This window comes from Oenanthe melanoleuca, chromosome 11 (genome assembly GCF_029582105.1).
Source record: "Oenanthe melanoleuca isolate GR-GAL-2019-014 chromosome 11, OMel1.0, whole genome shotgun sequence".
Taxonomy (NCBI): Eukaryota; Metazoa; Chordata; class Aves; order Passeriformes; family Muscicapidae; genus Oenanthe; species Oenanthe melanoleuca.
The window spans coordinates 4,168,597-4,186,288 of record NC_079345.1 but is presented as its reverse complement, the minus strand read 5'-3'; the positions used below and the strand labels follow the sequence as shown (position 1 = coordinate 4,186,288).

The 17,692-nt window shown below is 41.8% G+C and overlaps 2 protein-coding genes across 2 annotated transcripts; one reads left to right on the top strand and one right to left on the bottom strand.

Annotated features, from left to right (window-relative positions):
* Positions 1 to 47: 47 nt before the first annotated feature.
* LOC130257725 (arylamine N-acetyltransferase, pineal gland isozyme NAT-10) lies at positions 48 to 5,106 on the top strand. Its single transcript, XM_056500534.1, has 2 exons — positions 48 to 1,042; positions 2,905 to 5,106. The coding sequence occupies exon 2, from the start codon at positions 2,910 to 2,912 to the stop codon at positions 3,780 to 3,782; it is 873 nt and encodes a 290-aa protein (XP_056356509.1). The 5' UTR covers positions 48 to 1,042; positions 2,905 to 2,909; the 3' UTR covers positions 3,783 to 5,106.
* A 3,615-nt stretch (positions 5,107 to 8,721) lies between these two features.
* MPHOSPH6 (M-phase phosphoprotein 6) lies at positions 8,722 to 17,471 on the bottom strand. The gene is made up of 5 exons (XM_056500535.1): positions 17,307 to 17,471; positions 12,808 to 12,920; positions 11,164 to 11,254; positions 10,133 to 10,230; positions 8,722 to 9,674 (listed from the first exon to the last, which is right to left on the bottom strand). The coding sequence occupies exons 1-5, from the start codon at positions 17,355 to 17,357 to the stop codon at positions 9,515 to 9,517; spliced, it is 513 nt and encodes a 170-aa protein (XP_056356510.1). The 5' UTR covers positions 17,358 to 17,471; the 3' UTR covers positions 8,722 to 9,514.
* Between the last annotated feature and the right edge of the window lie 221 nt (positions 17,472 to 17,692).

Here is a 17,692-nt window from a genome sequence, read left to right as displayed (position 1 = left end):
CTACAAACAGTATTCTGCACAGAAAAAAACCCCTTAGAAAGTGTGGATGCCAAAGAAAGCCCTGGGAAGTGAGGATGTGCCACCAGTGTGGCAGATATCCACAGCACACAAGTCTTTTATCTGATGGTACCTGTGGTACTGTACAGGATGTGCCATGAAAGAGGGCAACAGAAGAACATCAGCCAAGGAAAAGCCTTTGATGTTTGGGGCACCTGATGTGCCTGAAAGTCATTAGACTGTGCAGGTGCAGCCTAATGTGCTCTTTGCCTTTCCCAAAGAGGCCTCCTCTGATATTCCACCTCCATCCAATGAAGGGGAGACAGTCTTGACTGGGGGAGAATTACATAAAGAGCATTGCAATGCTTTGAGGATGTAAGAGGCCAGGTTTTAGAGCAGAAATACAATATAATGTAATAATATAATACAATAAATAATAAAAAAATAATATAATGCAATAATACAATACAATACTTGCCATGGCAGTCAGTAGGTGTGGCAGCTCCACAGTAACTCCCTGCTGCAGCTGAGGAGTTGAACAGATTGAAAAAGTTTCTGTGTGGGCAGAGAAGGGTCATTTGTGCATCCATGGAGCTCAGGGACACACAGCCTGCAACACCTTAGCACCTCAGTGTACCCATCAGGACACAGGTGAACATCCTCCACTGCAAAGTGCTGGTTTGCAAAATAACAATATTTAATTTTAAAAAGTTACAGGGCCATTTGCAACAGCCTACTGTAATTATTTTACACGAGAAAAAAACGAGTTCATTCTGGTCCTAACTAGGGGAAGGCATAAACATCTACTAATAGAGAAGAAACAAAGTTTAATTTGCTCATGGATCAGCGAAGTCCAAAAATGTGAATTCATTTTGGGTGGACTCTGCCCTTTCTCGGAATTTAAGATTCAGGAGCGAGGGCCAGCAGAGCTTAGAAAGACAACCCTCACAATCTGTAGCCACTCCTGGCTTCACTGACTGCTGCCCCTGTAATAAACCACCCAGAAACTGAATACCTCAATAAATATAAAGGGATCTCATAAGAGGTAAGTTTATTTTCTTAAAAAAACTCCTCCAAAGAAAGGTACAAAAAACCTGGTTTCTTTATGATGGTAAAGGTCATGGACAACATTCTCTAGGAAAAACGTTCTAAAAATGTGTGGATATAGAGCTGAAATATCACCTGCTAAACAGGGGCTCTTAAAGAGGGCAAAGCAGTGATGTGCAATTTCAATTCTTCTACCTTTCACTCTTCAGGAGAAGCTTCACTTCACTATAAAATAGATTCTTTTGTTTAGGTACAATAGTAGATATGAATTTAGAACTGCAACTTCTTGTTGGAAGTCGTGCTTTTAGATACTTAAATTTATTTAGAAGCATTGCAAGTGCAAAGGAAGCAAAAGTTCAGTCTAATAATCAATAGATTCTGCTTTAGGGGAATAAAATTACAGCTCTTTAAAAACAACTTAAAAAAATTACAGGCTCTGGGTTGTGCAACCCAGAAAGTACATGTGCTGATGTATTAGGATAAAGGAAATAAAATATTTTCAAATGTGGAATTGCTGGTAAGGAATATTTTTGTATTAATACCTTCATTTACACCTTTAAAATTCTTCTGCTGGTGTTTTTCTTTGCATAAATCATAGCCACATTTGTGTGATGACCTTTTCAGTACCTGCCTTTTCATCTGGTCTGTTCACATTTCAAAAGAACAGTGGCTTTCATCTCCTGCAGTCCAGATCTAATGCTGATCAAGCATAATATGGTGCTTCAGAAAGAAATTACAAATAATACAAACTTGAGAACCAGTTTTATACTGGTGTGATCTATTTAGCATTCACAGTCAGAGTGATAAGATCAAATATACTCAAATTCTGCAAATCAAAAGTGCCATGACACTTATGTTACACTTAACAAATATTACATTGAACATACCCTCCAACAGTACACTTAGATATCACTGGAAGCTAAATTCCTCTCTGTAGCAGGTAATGTGCAGTTTTTGCTGGTGCTCTCCATTTACTTGGGACAGCTGCCTCTACATCATGAATCTGCCACTGAGAATCATCTTGAGAAATTCTAGTTTGCAGTAAACATTCACTGCTGAGTTTAAGGATTGGTGAGTTTTGAGAAAGTTCAGGACCAGAGAGAGTAAAGCAGCCCCTCTTCATTTTCAGGGTCCCCTGTGAGACACAGGGCAAAGGAGGGAATGGAGATGTGCTCCTTGTCTTTTAGGCCACTCATCTCCATTCAGATCCATTATTCCAACACCAAAATGAGTTTCTACCACACTCAGAGCAGTGGTCTGTAACTCTTTCGAAAGTCTGAGTTTTTTCAGTCATATTTATCAGAATAAAGCTTGTCACTTTACTTTTCATGTTAACTTTCTGTAAGTGGTGGAAGAGCAATGTGTACTGAACGAGCGATTCATTGACTGTCACGTCCATCAGTGGCAGACTCATGAAAAGAACATGTGAATCCTGGCTCAGACTGTCCTACCTTCCACTGGCAGGTGACACTGCCTCCCCCAGTGACAGTCCTGTCACTCAACAGTGGCTTTAGACCATTTTTCATGAGCCCTTGTACACACTCCCCAGCATGATCTTACATTTTTTCTTAACCCTGTTACAATGCAAATACAGCAAATCCTCATCTCGCAGCTGCCTCGTATGAGACTGAAATGGCATCAGCTGTTTGCCAGAGGGATGACTCCAAGACAAAAGCAAACCCTCACGTGCACTGCTCTTTGCTCAGGGAACCATTTGATAGGAATACTTGTTTCCTTTAAAAGCTGCTCTGATGAGGTTCAGTAGATTAAAGAATCTTTGCTGCCAGAGCCAGGGCAACTTTTCACAGCATCATAAATCACTGATGTAAAGAATCCAAAACACAATCCCTTCCTTTACAGGTGAGATGAACCTTGAAGAGTATTTTGCAAGAACTGGCTATAAAGGCTCCACTGAAAAACAAGATTTGGAAACCTTAACCGATATATTCCAGCACCACATCCGCGCCGTTCCCTTCGAAAACCTCAGCATCCACTGCGGGGAGAAAATTACTTTGGAGTTGGAGCAGGTTTACAACAAGATTGTGCGGAGGAAGAGGGGTGGCTGGTGCATGGAGAACAACCAGCTGCTGGGCTGGGTGCTGAGGAGCCTGGGCTACGACACCAGCTTCCTGGGAGCCTACGTGTTCAACCCCCACCAGAACGCCTACGCCACCCTCATGACCCACCTCGTGGTCAAGGTCGTCATTGATGGCAAAGCCTACGTGGTTGATGGAGGTTTTGGGGTGTCCTACCAGATGTGGCAGCCCATGGAGCTTGTGTCAGGGAAAGACCAGCCCCAGGCTCCCGGCGTCTTCCGCTTCACGGAAAAGAACGGCGTTTGGTACCTGGAGAAAATGAGACGGAAACAATACATCCCCAATCAGAGCTTCTCCAACTCTGACCTGCTGGAGAAAAAAGAGTGTCGCAAAGTTTATATGTTCAGCCTTGAGCCACGGACAGTGGAAGATTTCCGTTTCCAGTGCACTTACCTGCAGACCTCTCCTGATTCCCTCTTCACAAAGAAGTCTATCTGTGCCCTCCAGACCACCGACGGATTCCGAGCGCTAATCGGCTGGACGCTCACTGAGACCACGTACAACTACAAGGAAAACATGGATCTGGTGGAATTTGTAACTCTTGAAGATGAAGAGGTGGAAAAAGCCCTCAAAGAGAAATTCAACATCACCCTAGAGAGAAAACTTGTCCCCATTAATGTTAAAGGATCTTACACAATCTAGATGGCCAGAAAAACCTACAGTAATGCTACGTGTGTCCAGCACCTTCCACTGCCTGTGCAATCCCTACTGCAAGGTTATGGGATTCTTTTGCAGGTGACTGAAGGATATATACATTAATATGAGATTAATGTGAATTTCACTTTGGGAAAAATCAGGAATTTAAGACTCTTGAGTCAGTTAGGTAAAATTATTTGCTGGGAGATGACTGCTGTTCAATTTTTGGCACAAATGTAGGATTTGATTTGAATCTGGTATAAGCTTGGGTAAGAAATATGTCTGGGGAATTTTGGACTGCCTGTAGCACATGAGTATGGATTATTAATTGTGATATGCTGCCAACACATTTTCTAAGGTTATTATAGGGAGACAAGTCATCTGTGAGCATTTAGACAATGAAGTACACATTTAAAACTTCATTTCTCACAAGACCCAACCACTCACAGCTCATCTCATTCCTCTACCTTTAATATGAGTAAAACATTGTCATCTTGGAAAAGAGCATTAGGAGGTATAATTCTTTCACCATCATCCATAGACAAACCATAGTAGAAAATGAAAATCTTCATCATGTGCATCCCTTTGGCCATTACTGCAGTAAACTGCCCCAAGTAATTTTTGGTATGTAGCTATTCTTCTGGTGATGAAAATTCTATATATTGCAGTGTTATTGTGGCTGATGGGCTCTAAGGAGATAACTACTAAGCTTTGTTTCTCAGATGTAATCATCCTATAAACTATGACTAGTACTTAAATGTCACAGCTGGCTTAGATTTACTTTTGTCCCAAAGGGGTGGAAATTCTGTACTTTCAGGACTGCATTACATTTTTATATGAAGCTAAGCCCACTGTACCCTTAATTTTGTTCTGCAAACATGAGTGTCCATCTGGCTGTCCTGAATGAGTACCACTTAGCACAGGAGCTTTAATGTCATTAGTGTTTGTTCATCTGTATCAAAGTGAAAAAACAACCCAAGGAGCCAGTCAAATCTAAAGGAAACCTTTTCTTTTTTCACAATCACATTTCCCCATTTTTCAGAAAGTGTTGCTCCTCCTACCATGCTTCTCTGCAAAAAGCCCAACCAAGGAAACCACTAAGAAAGGGGAAACATTCTTAAATGCATAAAAAAAATAGCAAAAACACTGAAAACCACACTTTCTTCCCAGTCTGTAATAATTCTTACTATTGGTCAAATGTTGATTCCTCCCACTGAATAGTCTTTTTGCTCAAAGACATCATCTGATCATTAATCTCACAAATGCTGTAAGTGTATACCTGAAAATAAATAAAAGGAAAATAAAGATATTTTGAGTTGTTTTAGGTACAGCTACCCCAGCTGCTTGGACTCCTGCACACACCATCTGCCAAGTGAGGGCTGTTCACTCATGCTGCTGATCTGCTGGCCAACCCTTCCCACCTCAAACTTCTTAGGATCACAGGATCACTGAGGCTGGAACAGCCATTTAAGATCACTGAGCTCAACAATCAACCCAACATCAGAATAAGTTCACCATTAAACTCTGTCCTCAAGTGCCAGTTCCAGGGATGGTGACTCCTCCACTGCCCTGATGGGATTCTCATGTACCCAGCTCACCAACCCACATTTCTCTGTGCCATCAACCACAGCTGCTCCCTTGCCTTGAGGACAGCCATTAACAGGGTGGTTATTCTGCCTCCCAACTTCCCCAAAGGTTTTCCAGCTGTTGCTCCCAGATAATTGTTTGGATTTTGGTATGCAACGTTTCCTGGGCAGTCATGGGCTCCTGTCAGCATTTAACTGGGCCTGCAGTGATGGGACCCACCCAACTACCTTTTCTACTGTTTGGCTCTTACCAAAGATCTGCAGAGCTGCTGGTGACTGAGGCTCCAACCATCCCCCTGACTCCCATCTGTTAATAACCACTCTCTAAGAGGGATTTTTCATCTTGACATGACAATTATAAGCAGGTCTTCACTGAGAAACATGAAATCACACAAAGAAATGTCAGCACATACAGCTAAGGAACAGTTTCACAGTTTAACTAAAGCTCCCCAGAAGCTGATGAAAGCAGGTTACTGAGGTGTGAATGCCAGGCCTAAAATGCCTCAGAGGTCTGAGATGAGAATCTGTAAAACCAAACAAAACCAAACAAACCCTGAGGCCTCATGCTGGGTTCCATTAGCAAGGCAGTATTGTAGAAGCTGATGTTCTCCCAGCCTGAAAAGAAAATAAACCACCAAGTCCTTAAAGCATCAACTCTCACAGAAACTTGAATTCACATGCAGTAGGGAACTGTGGGATGTCTGCCATCCTTCCCTATCACAATGCTTTATTAGCACTCTCAGAGAAAGGTTTAATGAGTGCCTAAGTGATTTTGCAGTTTTAGTTTTTTAGGACTGTTGTTCAAATGAAGCAAAACAAATGCTGAGAAACCACCCCCCTCCGCCCCCAGATTCATCTAATTCCAAATACAATTTAAAAGTATGGTATTCCAATCAAGAGAAAGACAAGACAATTTCTTTAAAAGTCTGAATGCTGGATGAAGTCCCAGAATCCCAGCCCAGCTGCCCATTACACACACAGGAAATGCCCAATGGCAATGACAGCCACCCGTGGTTGTAGCATTGCATAATGGAGTGTCTCATTAGAGAACAAGACACAGAGCACAAGAAACAGTTCAAACTCCAAGGCACCACTGAACATCCTGCCCCTCCCCAAGAACCAAAGTTTAATCAGCTCAAGCATTACTAAATTCACACTGGATGGCTCACTTCAGTTGGACTCTGCTCCTGGACTTTTTAAGATCCAATACTAAGCAGAATAGAAGTAAAAGAGAAACATCAGCAAGAAAGACGAGGTTGTTCAGTACATCCATATTTTCAAGCCCAGCAGTTATTACAAAATAAGCACCACCAGCCTGCCAAAGGGAAGGACCAAACTTCACATGACAAGGGACAGACATATGTGAGCTGTCAGTAAGCACCACCTACAACCACACTTCAGGCACCTCAGCGTCGCAGGCACGAACACTTCTGGTGTCTGGTAACACTTCACCACTTTCATTTTGCAGGTAGCCATTTTCTGTAATAAAAACACTACTTACCCAACTTGCTTCTGTTGTCAAAGAAGAAACCTTTTTCATTTAGAAACATGACCTCGTGGGAAAGTCCTACAGCTTAGGAGCATAAAATGTACTGGAGTCTGTGTCAGAGCCAAGAAAGCCTGAATCAATGTAGGTTTGCTTTACAAATATTTCACTGCTACACTTACACCTCTGTCAAGAGTAGTTCAAGCACAGATTTTATACAGCACAATGTTTCTATCTCAGGTAGGAAGCTCAAGTCAGACTTAAATCCATCCATCCATCCATCCATGTATTTATACCATTGGAAATGCAGACAGATATTTGAGAAGATCCCACCATGTCTGCTTGTAACTCTGCACTTAAAGTACATTTATAAAAAGTCACGCAGGGCTGAGTTTTGGTTTTGTCTTGCTCACAACAACACACTATGGATCTTGCTTTGAAAGGCACATTTTGCAAATGCCCCATGAATAAAAGATTGTGCTAAAAATAAGCAGCTTGGTAGCACTGAGCCACCAGCTGAATGTCAACAGCAAAGCCCCCAGATTTTAAAACAACAAACTAAAATCTACCTTTTCTGCACAGTTGGTGTTGGGCATGTTTAGGAAACAGAAACAACCTTCCTCTGTCCCAGTTCCAAAACTGTGGATTTTCTAGGAAGCTCTTTAGCTGCTCATGTGTTTATCCATGCACTGTGCCACTTGCATGTCCAGCTCTCCCTCAGGAAATGACATGAAATTAGGGAGGCAGAATGTCCTTTGATGAGAATAACCCCCACTGGACTGAACAGAACCCTGCAATGCAGCAGAGTTCTCTGCAGAACCCTGAAAGACTCCATGTAGAATTCATCTCAGCCACTGCTGTTATCAAAATAATCCAAAAGTTTCTTTACATGGCACCACTGGAAACTTCCCCAACCCACGGTCTTTCAGGACATGAAATTGCAGTGACACCTCCTGGTGGTGGCTCACCAGAACACACTTCACCCATCAACTGTTCAGCACAGCTATGCAGAAATTCACTCTCCATTCAAGAAATGTGTTCAGAGAGAATCTTTTCCTACTTTATAAGGAAGAAAGAATAATGGGATATATTCCAAGCTTTTCTTGTGATGACCAACAATAAATCATTTCATAGCTCAGGTCACATCTTCCATGGGAAGAAAAATGTCTTGCCATCATTAACTCCTTTTCAGCTAGCAGTAATATATGATCAGGTTTTAAGTAATTGAACCAGTAGCATTTAATTAGCTCTGAAAAACTATCTCAGATCATGAATCACAGCCTTTCCACCTGCACGAAGTCCCCTTACTAGGTTAAAAGTATATTTCTCTTTCCATGTGTGATCCATCTTGAATATCTAATTAGATGCTCCTGATATATGAATCATAGCTCATATATCACATGCAAAATACAGCACACACAGTGTGTCCTTCTTTAAATAATTGAGTTTCACATCTTGCTTCATTGAGCTGTAAAAAAAAGACCAAAAGAGCCTCATGCCCATGGCAGAATGGCCACTCCTCACTTCAATTACCAAATTCCTCCTCCTCCAGAGAGCCAGCACTAAGCAGAGTAGGTTGGATAATGAGGAAATGCAGCAATAGCAGTAATTCTTGTTGAAAGGCTGTACACACAGAACTGCTATGGTTCTAGACAAGACCACACTGATGTTTTTCAACAGGCCCAGAGCACCAACTGACCAAAGAGAATGGTGTTTCTATCCTAAAACTACAGATGGCTTCATCACATAAATAAATCACTGAACTCAGCTGATGTTGGGGGACATCTGTGGCCAGCATAAAACAGGATCACTCCTTGTATCAGACTGTATTAAGCATAATTTTTTTTATATTAAATAAGCTAATCCACAATCATTAACACAAAAACCCACAGTTTTTATTCAGCTTTCAAGTATGTTTCTGAAACTGTTATTATGCTTTTATGAGAAGACTTACATAATTATAAGATTGGATTTTTTTGCTGAAAAAGAGGCAAAATTAGCAAACTTCTTTTGGAAGGCAAAACCTAAAACAATCTGCTCAGATGTCAAACTGTAAACGTTGCCCAATATTTGGCTTGCTGTATTAAAAAAAGTTTCACTACAAAATCCTCTATTTTTAAATAAACTTCATAAAAAATAAAATTCAATAAAGTGGATTTTATGTCTCTGTTCTTCTCCCATCCTACTTTTAGCACAATAAAAAAGCTCACAAACCAAGCATGTTTCTGCTGACTTTTTACAATCTGAAGAGAGCACAGGTTTCATTTTCATAATAAAGCAAGCAGTGAAAGCTGAACTGCCTTACTGAATTGGACACAGCTCATCTTTACTCCAAATACTTCTTTCAGATGTTATCCTAAATTGTAAATAATGTTGCTTTTGATTGCATGCAACCCTGAATTTAACTATGCAGAACATTAAAAAAGACTGATAGGACGAGTGCCCCACTCATAAAAGCAGCTGAGAGAGGAAAGGATGTACAACATCCATTATATAAACACCCACTTTGGAAGTGTCTGTCCTGTGGATGGTAGAATTTCAATGAGAATAGAACAGATTTACAAATCCACCCTTTACATTAAATAGCAAAAACTCCAAACAATCTCCAGTTCTTGGTACTCTGTTGGGTAAGCATCAGGTAACAAGCTCCACTTGTGCAGCTGACATTAATCCTGAGGTTTTAAAAACATTTTCTTAGCTCTTTTATTAGGTCTTGTGTTACTATTTCCCTCTTCAACTTCATCATCTTCATCATCATCCTTGAGTACACGTTGGTCCCTTTTTCTCAAAAATTTCTTCCCTATTGTTCCCACTAATGTTTCATATCTGTAGAGAGAATAAAAAAAAAAAAAAATCACACCTTTTACTAAAATCAGAGGGAAAATTGTGGAACATATCCTAAATCTCATCAACAATTTAAGTGGTATAAAAAACCTGGTCATTAGAAGCTTGGAGAAACACAAATACTACATGACTTATTGCATTATTATTCACTATGACAGATTTCAATTTGTTAGCAACTGGTAACAAGGAGGGAATTAGCATGGAATACCCTGATATCAAAGGACAGAACACCTCTACAAGTTCTTTTACCCCCAAATGTGATGGAGAGTCAAGTGAATACACACCATCATTCCTGGAAAATCAATTTGGTACAGTTCCATATTTATTGTGGGATTTTTTAATGTTGTTTGTTTCCTTTTTGGGTTTTATTTCCCCACACACAATACAGTCACATATCATATTCCTAGCTAGTACTGATTATTTAATAAAATGTAACTTACCTTCTGGCCATTTCTTCATCTGACACATCAGCCTCCATTTTATCATCCTCTTCAATTTCTTCTTCCTTGCACTTTGAGTTCATTTGGATCATTAACTTCTGAAAATGAAGTGAGAAACAGCTTAAATATGTAATCATGACACAATGACAACAGTGCTGAAATTCACCAGTAGAAGAGCATAAGAGGCAAGAACGCATTTTAGTAATTATTTTCTGTCTTGGTTAGGCTAGAGCCCATTGTTATGAAAACTCATGAAGAAAAGGCAACAGAGAGTGTTTTCAGTGTATTATACTTCTCAAGCACTCCAAACATCTCCAGGAGACCAGAGAGTTAGATCATATTAATTTTTCACACACAGACCTTGAAATGGTTTTGTTAAGTAGAAAGAATATCTTCAAGGATTTACAGTAAAAGCCACGAAGCAATCATATGCTGAGCCACAGGGACAGCAGGTTCAAAGTAACTAAAAGAATCCCCTGGTAAATTACCTTACACAGCCTTCTGCAAATCTCTTAGTCTTTACACCTTCATCCTCCTGCTTCAACTCAGTGGTAACCTTTCTATTATTGTCCCTGTGTACTTCTATCAGCATGAATCATGCCAGAAAGAAAACAAAGACTCTCTTGCCCAGCATTTTTACTGTGGAACTCTAAGCCCTTACTTATACTAGTAAGTGTTGAATAAATAGGGCTGAATGTTTCTAGATTGGACTCTGCATTCTATGCCAGGAGGAAAAGGGAGCTTTTGTTTTGGTGAGCAGCATGTGGGACGGTTTCCTCACTTCAGGGAGGGAAAATCTGTAGGAGTCATGCAATTACTGATCAACAATACAGGAAGGTAAAAAGATTCTATTTACCAGATGCTGCATTGATCAACAACTAGGGTTGAATGATAGAGTTTCTGGACATGGAAGGATTTAGGAAAGGTGTTGCAAAGGCCAGTAAGGCTGCAGTGTGAACCCTCAAATCTCCATTCCCAAGGGCTTCAATCCTAATGTGAGACAACCTGAAACCAGGATGTTGGAATGGTACCTCAACTTCTGGATTGAATCCTTTGAAGGACATTCTGCCATAAACAAGATCCTCACATCGTAGAAAGCTTCTCTCTTCTATTATATAGCTCCTGCATGAAACCATAAACCCAGCATTTTGTCAGACCATGCACTTTAAAATAATCAAATTAAACAAATGCAAAAAGGATGTGCTGTCTTCCCCCCACACAAATAAACAAAGCCACAGTGTATTTTAAACCATCAACTACTTTCTGCTTAATTGCTCTGATAAATCTTTCAGTACAAGGAGCTTGGATTGCAAAGGAATCCTTTTTGCCAGTAAAGCTGTGCCAGTTTCACAAGCAAAATTAACTCTCCTGACAAAAAGCACTCTTTGCTGGTATGGTTCCACCTACATTAATACTTTTGCCAGAATAAAAATACCACATAAATATCATTCCCCAGGTGGCACTACTATACCAGCAAAAGCTTCTAATTAATTTTTCATTGTGCTGTTAGACCTGGCATTAGTTGAGTTTGTCGGGGGATAAAACACCGTGCCACTCTCTGTTCAGCAGACAGGTTTCCCCCTTCTCCCTCCTTTTTTTCCTCTTTTAATGAGCATGGAGTGAGAAAAGAAACATGACCCTGAGGCATTGATAATACATGTGCCAGATAAAAGTACTTCCGTGGATTGTTCCACCTTTTTCCTCACACATATGTACAGGTTCCCTCATCCTCTTCATCTCCCATGCAAATCAAACTCCATGATCACAGGACTTAGGCTGAAGAGACTGAGCTCATTGTCCTGCCTCAAGGCAGTACCAGTTACCCTTGAACAGGAGGTCCAGCTAACCTGTCCTCAAAGGGCTTCCCATGATGAAGAATCCAGTGTCTCCTCAGGCAATCTACTCCAGAGCTTCAATAGCCTTATTGTTACAAAAGTTCTCCCAATGTCCAGATTGAACATTCCTTGCTGCAACTGAAGCTCAAATACCTTTTTGTCATATCCAAGAGTAATGGAAAAGAGTTTATCAATGGCCTTATTCAATTACAGATAATTCCTTGGGTCCCAGCTTTTTCAAAATTATGTATGTTCTCCCTCAGTAAAATTTTTTTCCACTTCTGAAAGGATGAAACCCAAGCAGTTTCAAAAGTAGTTCTCCTGCTATTTAAAGCACCTTTCTAAAGAGCAGGACACCTTTTTCCTTATTAGCTAAGCCTTCCTTTATTTTTGCCATTATCTCTCTTATTTCAAACCCAGGATTTGAAGTGAGCTGGACACAAGAGGACAGAACTGTCCTGAACCAACTTAACCATGTGACTGGATCTGAATTTACTAACACAAGGTTTCAAACTTCTTTTTTCAAATGAAGGGGAAAAGTAACAATGAATGAATTGGATCCTGACTGAAAGAAACGAATTACATGCATCTAGAAGAATGTGTGAGTGAAAGAAAACAAGACACACAAGAATTGAAAGTAGGTCAAACTACACTAGACAACCTCAAGAACAGTCCTCAAAATAAGTAATAAAAAAAGTTGTAATGCCAGTCTGTCACTGTTTTTACTTCTGCTAACTGGTAATTTATAATACTTATCCTACAGGAAAAAAAAAAGAATATGCTATTTCCATTTCAAAACAATCCAATGATGGTAAGAAGTACAAAAGATTACAAGCTTACTCTTTTTCCTTTAGATCTGGTACATCAAGATACCAGTGTTCTTCACTAATTATCTTCTTTTCTTCTTCTTCTAGTTGTTTTTTAGTTTGTGAATCCAAACCCCTTTGCATGAACTACAAAAGAAAGACACAAACACATAGCTTCAGTTTTCTGTATCACGAGTATCTTCTGAACATGCAGTAATTACATGGTGGCAATTATCCATTACATAATGTTTAGCAGTTGATACAAAGTAAATGTTTTTTGTAATTTTTTTTTCTCAGAGTTTGGTCAGTTTGGGCAAACAGACAATGGAAAATTAAAACAGCTATCACAGCTATCTACTGAAAGTCAAGTTAGTCACATCTTACATATAAAGACACAGACCTGTCCTGGCTAGTTTTGATGGATTGGAGTTATCACAATTCCCTAATTTTATTAAGGTTTTTCTAATGTTTCAGCAAAGGCCAGAGAGAAGGTAATGGTGTTGAAGTGATTGTTGCACATCAGGAACCAACTACACCCACACAAACAGTACCACAGCTCAGAGCTAGAGGTGGGTCATACAGGGCTGGCTGTTTTTTGAAACATCTGTACTTTCAACCATCCTCCTCTTTTCTCAGATTTAATGAACTGGATTGCGTTTGTAGCTCTGAAGGCACAAACTTGCCTTTGGAAGTGGAAAAAAGTAAGACTTTGAAACCAGACTCTGAAAAAAAGTCCTCTTTATCCAGCTGTTCTAAAGGAAGTTATTCCCAGCTCTTCAATTCTCTCTGACCCACCAAAGTACTGGCCCAGCACTGTATTTAAGCACCAGTTAACTCACTGCAGCAACAGTCTGCCAAAATAGCTGAGACCAATAATGAAGTTTAGGGCAAGACTGCTATTTTTTCCTAATGCAAGGACACTCCTGTCACTTGGTTCCTCGGTGATAACCTCTGTCAGAGGATGGGAACAGGTAGGTAAGAACAGTAACCTCTCAACAGCTGGGAGTAGAAGACGACATCTGTCACAGCCTGTAAAAAACTGCTGAGAGCACAGAACTCTACAGACCTGAGGCCTGTGAAAGAGCATTTTAATTTCCATTTGTCTCAAGTCAGGTGCCTGAACTGAGTGACAATTAAGTCCAAACAATGTCAATGAAACATGCTGGGAAAAACCAGAACTCTCAAAATTTTATGGTGATAATCCACATAGTCTCACCCCCCCTAAAAGTTGGGACCTCCCTGAGGATCTGCAGAAAGTGTTTGAGTAACTGTACCTTGTCAGAGGTCTACTTTTATACCAACCTAACTCCCAGACAGAGGTAAGTCTAACAGTACAGTTCACACACAGTCCTGTAAAAATATATAGGTGATATAGGTGTGCAATGTATATATCATAAATAAGCCACACATCTTTTCAGTCTTTACAAAATACCCAACCAAACTCAGAAGTACAAGCTAGTGTCTCATTTTACATTTTTATTTTTATTTGCATCCACTGTACAAGATCTTTATTGAAAGAAAAATTGACTTCTGTTTTCTGAGTCGATTCGGAACATGTCAAAGCTTTCCAATTAAAATTACAGTATCTTCTTGAGGAAAATAACTGAATCTATCATGTGGAAAAACATATTGCTCAAGGAAATTGGTTAGCCAGTCAGAAATCTCAACACAAGAAATTCTGCTACAAGAACCCAATTAAATAATAATTTCACACTCCATTTTAAAGATTATGTTCCTAAAGATTACTACAGGAAAAACCTAGGTAAAAATTAAGTAATCAGGTTTCTCTCGAATGTAAAAACACACTGATGAATTAAAAATATACCAGCTGTGGTAGGCATAGGATATGTAAGTCAGTAACTGAGGAGTTGTTTGGGGGAGTTTCCCCAAGCAGAGACCTGGATCAAATGGTGCAAGATCTAAAAGTTTGTCTCCATTATCACCAACCACACTTTACCCACCTGCTGAATTCTGGTAATACATTGGATCACTACCTGCAGAGGCAGCTGCTAAAAGCTTAATTAAAACATTTGTAAACAGGAAGATCTGCAGAAACAAAGTGCTAAATGCAAGATCTGTGTATGACCTTTTCAAAACCTGATCTCTTCAAAGCTGGTTATTACTGCCTGTATTGTGAACCTGCAAATATCATGGCAGCAAATTCACATGGCTGGTTCTCCACGGCCTTCCACAGAAAAACAATCTAAAAACCTGCTTTTGAAATCTCCATGGGGCTGGTGCACTAGCAAACAACAGAAAGAAAAATTCCATTTAAAAAGTGTATTGTATAAAAATAAGGAAAAAAAATGATGCTGCCATCCAGGTTATGGGAGTCTGGCTGTGTCAACACATTGCTGGCTGACTCAGTTCAACACCTACTCCCTTTTGAGAGTGAGGCAAGATGTATTTTGTTCCTACTGTGTACAAGTTTTAGATTTAGCAGCCTCTCTTAATTAGGGTAAATATTCCATCATCCAACTGTAGCAGAGTGCACTTTACGTGAAAAATTGCACTGAAGTCAGCTAACTCTTTCCAGCCAGAATGTGAAATATGGGCCCATATAAATATGTGGGGAAATAAATGGCTAAATAAAACACCACAAGCAAGAAGCCACAAAGGCTCCATCATTTTCAGTTAAAAAAATTGAATATTAACGTTAAAAAAAAAAGAGAAAAAAAGGAACTCAACTTTTCCAGGTTGTTTTCCAGCAATAAAGGAATATCAATCAAAGGAGAAGGTATTCTACTGAATTAGGAGTTGTAGTACATGCTGTGAAGCAGAATCCATTATCCAGTGAGCAGAGACTGATTTCACACTGGCAACATGAGACTCACAGTTCCAAGGGTAACAAGCACATGGGGATGCTACTAAGATCCCTGGCATTTATGAGTTGGGAAAGTTGGTTAATACTGGATATTAATCTCCATTCAGGCTGGGATCTCCTTAGCCAGCATTTAAACAGGGATAAAAATGGACACACCAAAACCTCAACCTTTTTTCTTCAATACTAAAAGCCCCACCCCCAAGAAAAGCAAGCAGCATTGACATATTCATTCCAATGTGCTGTTGAAATATTTTTATTTGAATTCACAATATGCAACTGTGATAACTGATAAATGATTCGTGGTAATCACAGAAGTTTTGGAGTTTGTATAAACCAGAATACTTAAAATAAGAAAAGAACATGGACCTAGATAAAGGGAAATATATGATTAAACTCTGTTTAAATCCCCCTTTTATGAATATTGTGTATACCAGTTTGTAAAAGTGAAAAAAAAGAAGGGGTTTTCCATAGTCTGAAAGGTTTTTTTGCAGAATCAGATTTCCTGCCTTTGTGTGATCAATTGCACACTATTTGCTAAAGATCAGGCTTCCTACTTCTTCTGTTTTTTATCCTCCAAGACCAGATGGTTACATGACCAATTATCCAAAGAGCTGTCCCACGGAAGTTTGGAAGTTTCTTTGACCACCACTGCTTACCTTGCAGAATTACTACAACAAAACACTAATAATTATTGATTACTACAAGGAAAACCATACTATAAAAAGGGAGCTGCAAACCAGGTTCGGTGGAAGCATGGAGTGGGCGGTGACCCCTCACGTTTTTCCCAGCGCTGCTTGCTATGTCTATATAAAATAAAGCAATCTATATTTTGCTTAATATCGAGATTTGTTTCTCATTTATAACACAACCCAGCTGCAGAGGAGCGAGGTGTCGCTCCCAAAAGGCGCTCTGGAGCTGGGCTCCTGCGGCCACACTTTAGCTGGAATCACGCTCTCCCGCACGGAGTCCTGCAGTTCGTCACCCCCGAGCCCGCCGGCCGCGCTGCAGCAGCTCGGGCCCGGCAGCAGCGATGTCCTGCGGGGAGCAGCCAGCAAGGCCGGGAGGGAACCATGGATGAACACATCTGTATGCAGAGATGTGCGAGAGCCGCGTGGCCGGCGATGGGCACGGGAATGCCCCATGCCAGGGCTCCGGGAATGCCGGAATGCCCCACGCCGGGGCTCCGGGAATGTCGGAATGCCCCATGCTGGGGCTGCGGGAATGCCGGAGTGCCCCAAGCCGGGGCTGCGGGAATGCCCCACGCCAGGGCTCCGGGAATGTCGGAATGCCCCACGCCAGGGCTCCGGGAATGTCGGAATGCCCCACGCCAGGGCTCCGGGAGTGCCGGAGTGCCCCATGCCGGGGCTCCGGGAATGCCCCACGCCGGGGCTCCGTGAACGCCGGAGTGCCCCACGCCGGGGCTCCGGGAATGCCGGAGTGCCCCACGCCGGGGCTCTGGGAATGCCCCACGCCGGGGCTGCGGGAATGCCGGAATGCCCCACGCCGGGGCTGCGGGAATGCCGGAATGCCCCACGCCGGGGCTCCGGGAATGCCCCACGCCGGGGCTCCGGGAACGCCGCGTGTGGCCGGGACACCCGCCCGGGCCGCGGCTCACAGCGCCCCCAGGCCCCTCACGCCACGCGCTCCCGGGCCGCCGCTTCCAGCCCCCCCGCAGGCCTCAGGCGCGCCCTCCCCTCCTTCCCCCTCACCTTCATGCGCAGCAGGTTCTTGGACAGCTTGGTTTTCACCTCGCCGGCCATGGCGGCCCGCAGGCCGCGGCGGATCCCCGCGCTGGCGTAGCGCCGAGGCCGCGGGAGGAGCGGGGCGAGGCGGCGGGGCTCTGGCTCCGGCTCCACCCTCCGGCCCGGCCCCGTACCCTGCCCGCCCCCGGAGCCGCGGGCCGGGGTGCAAAACCAGCGATGGAAATAGCAGCTTTACGGCTGTGCGGGGTGAGGGAGATCGGGGAGGTGAGCAGGACATAAATCCGCTTCGGTATGAAATGGTAGAGCAGTAGGGGAGCCTGACATGCCTTACACATGCTTGTGTAGTACTGCCGGCTTACAGCTTCATCCATGCTTTCCTGATATTTCAGAAA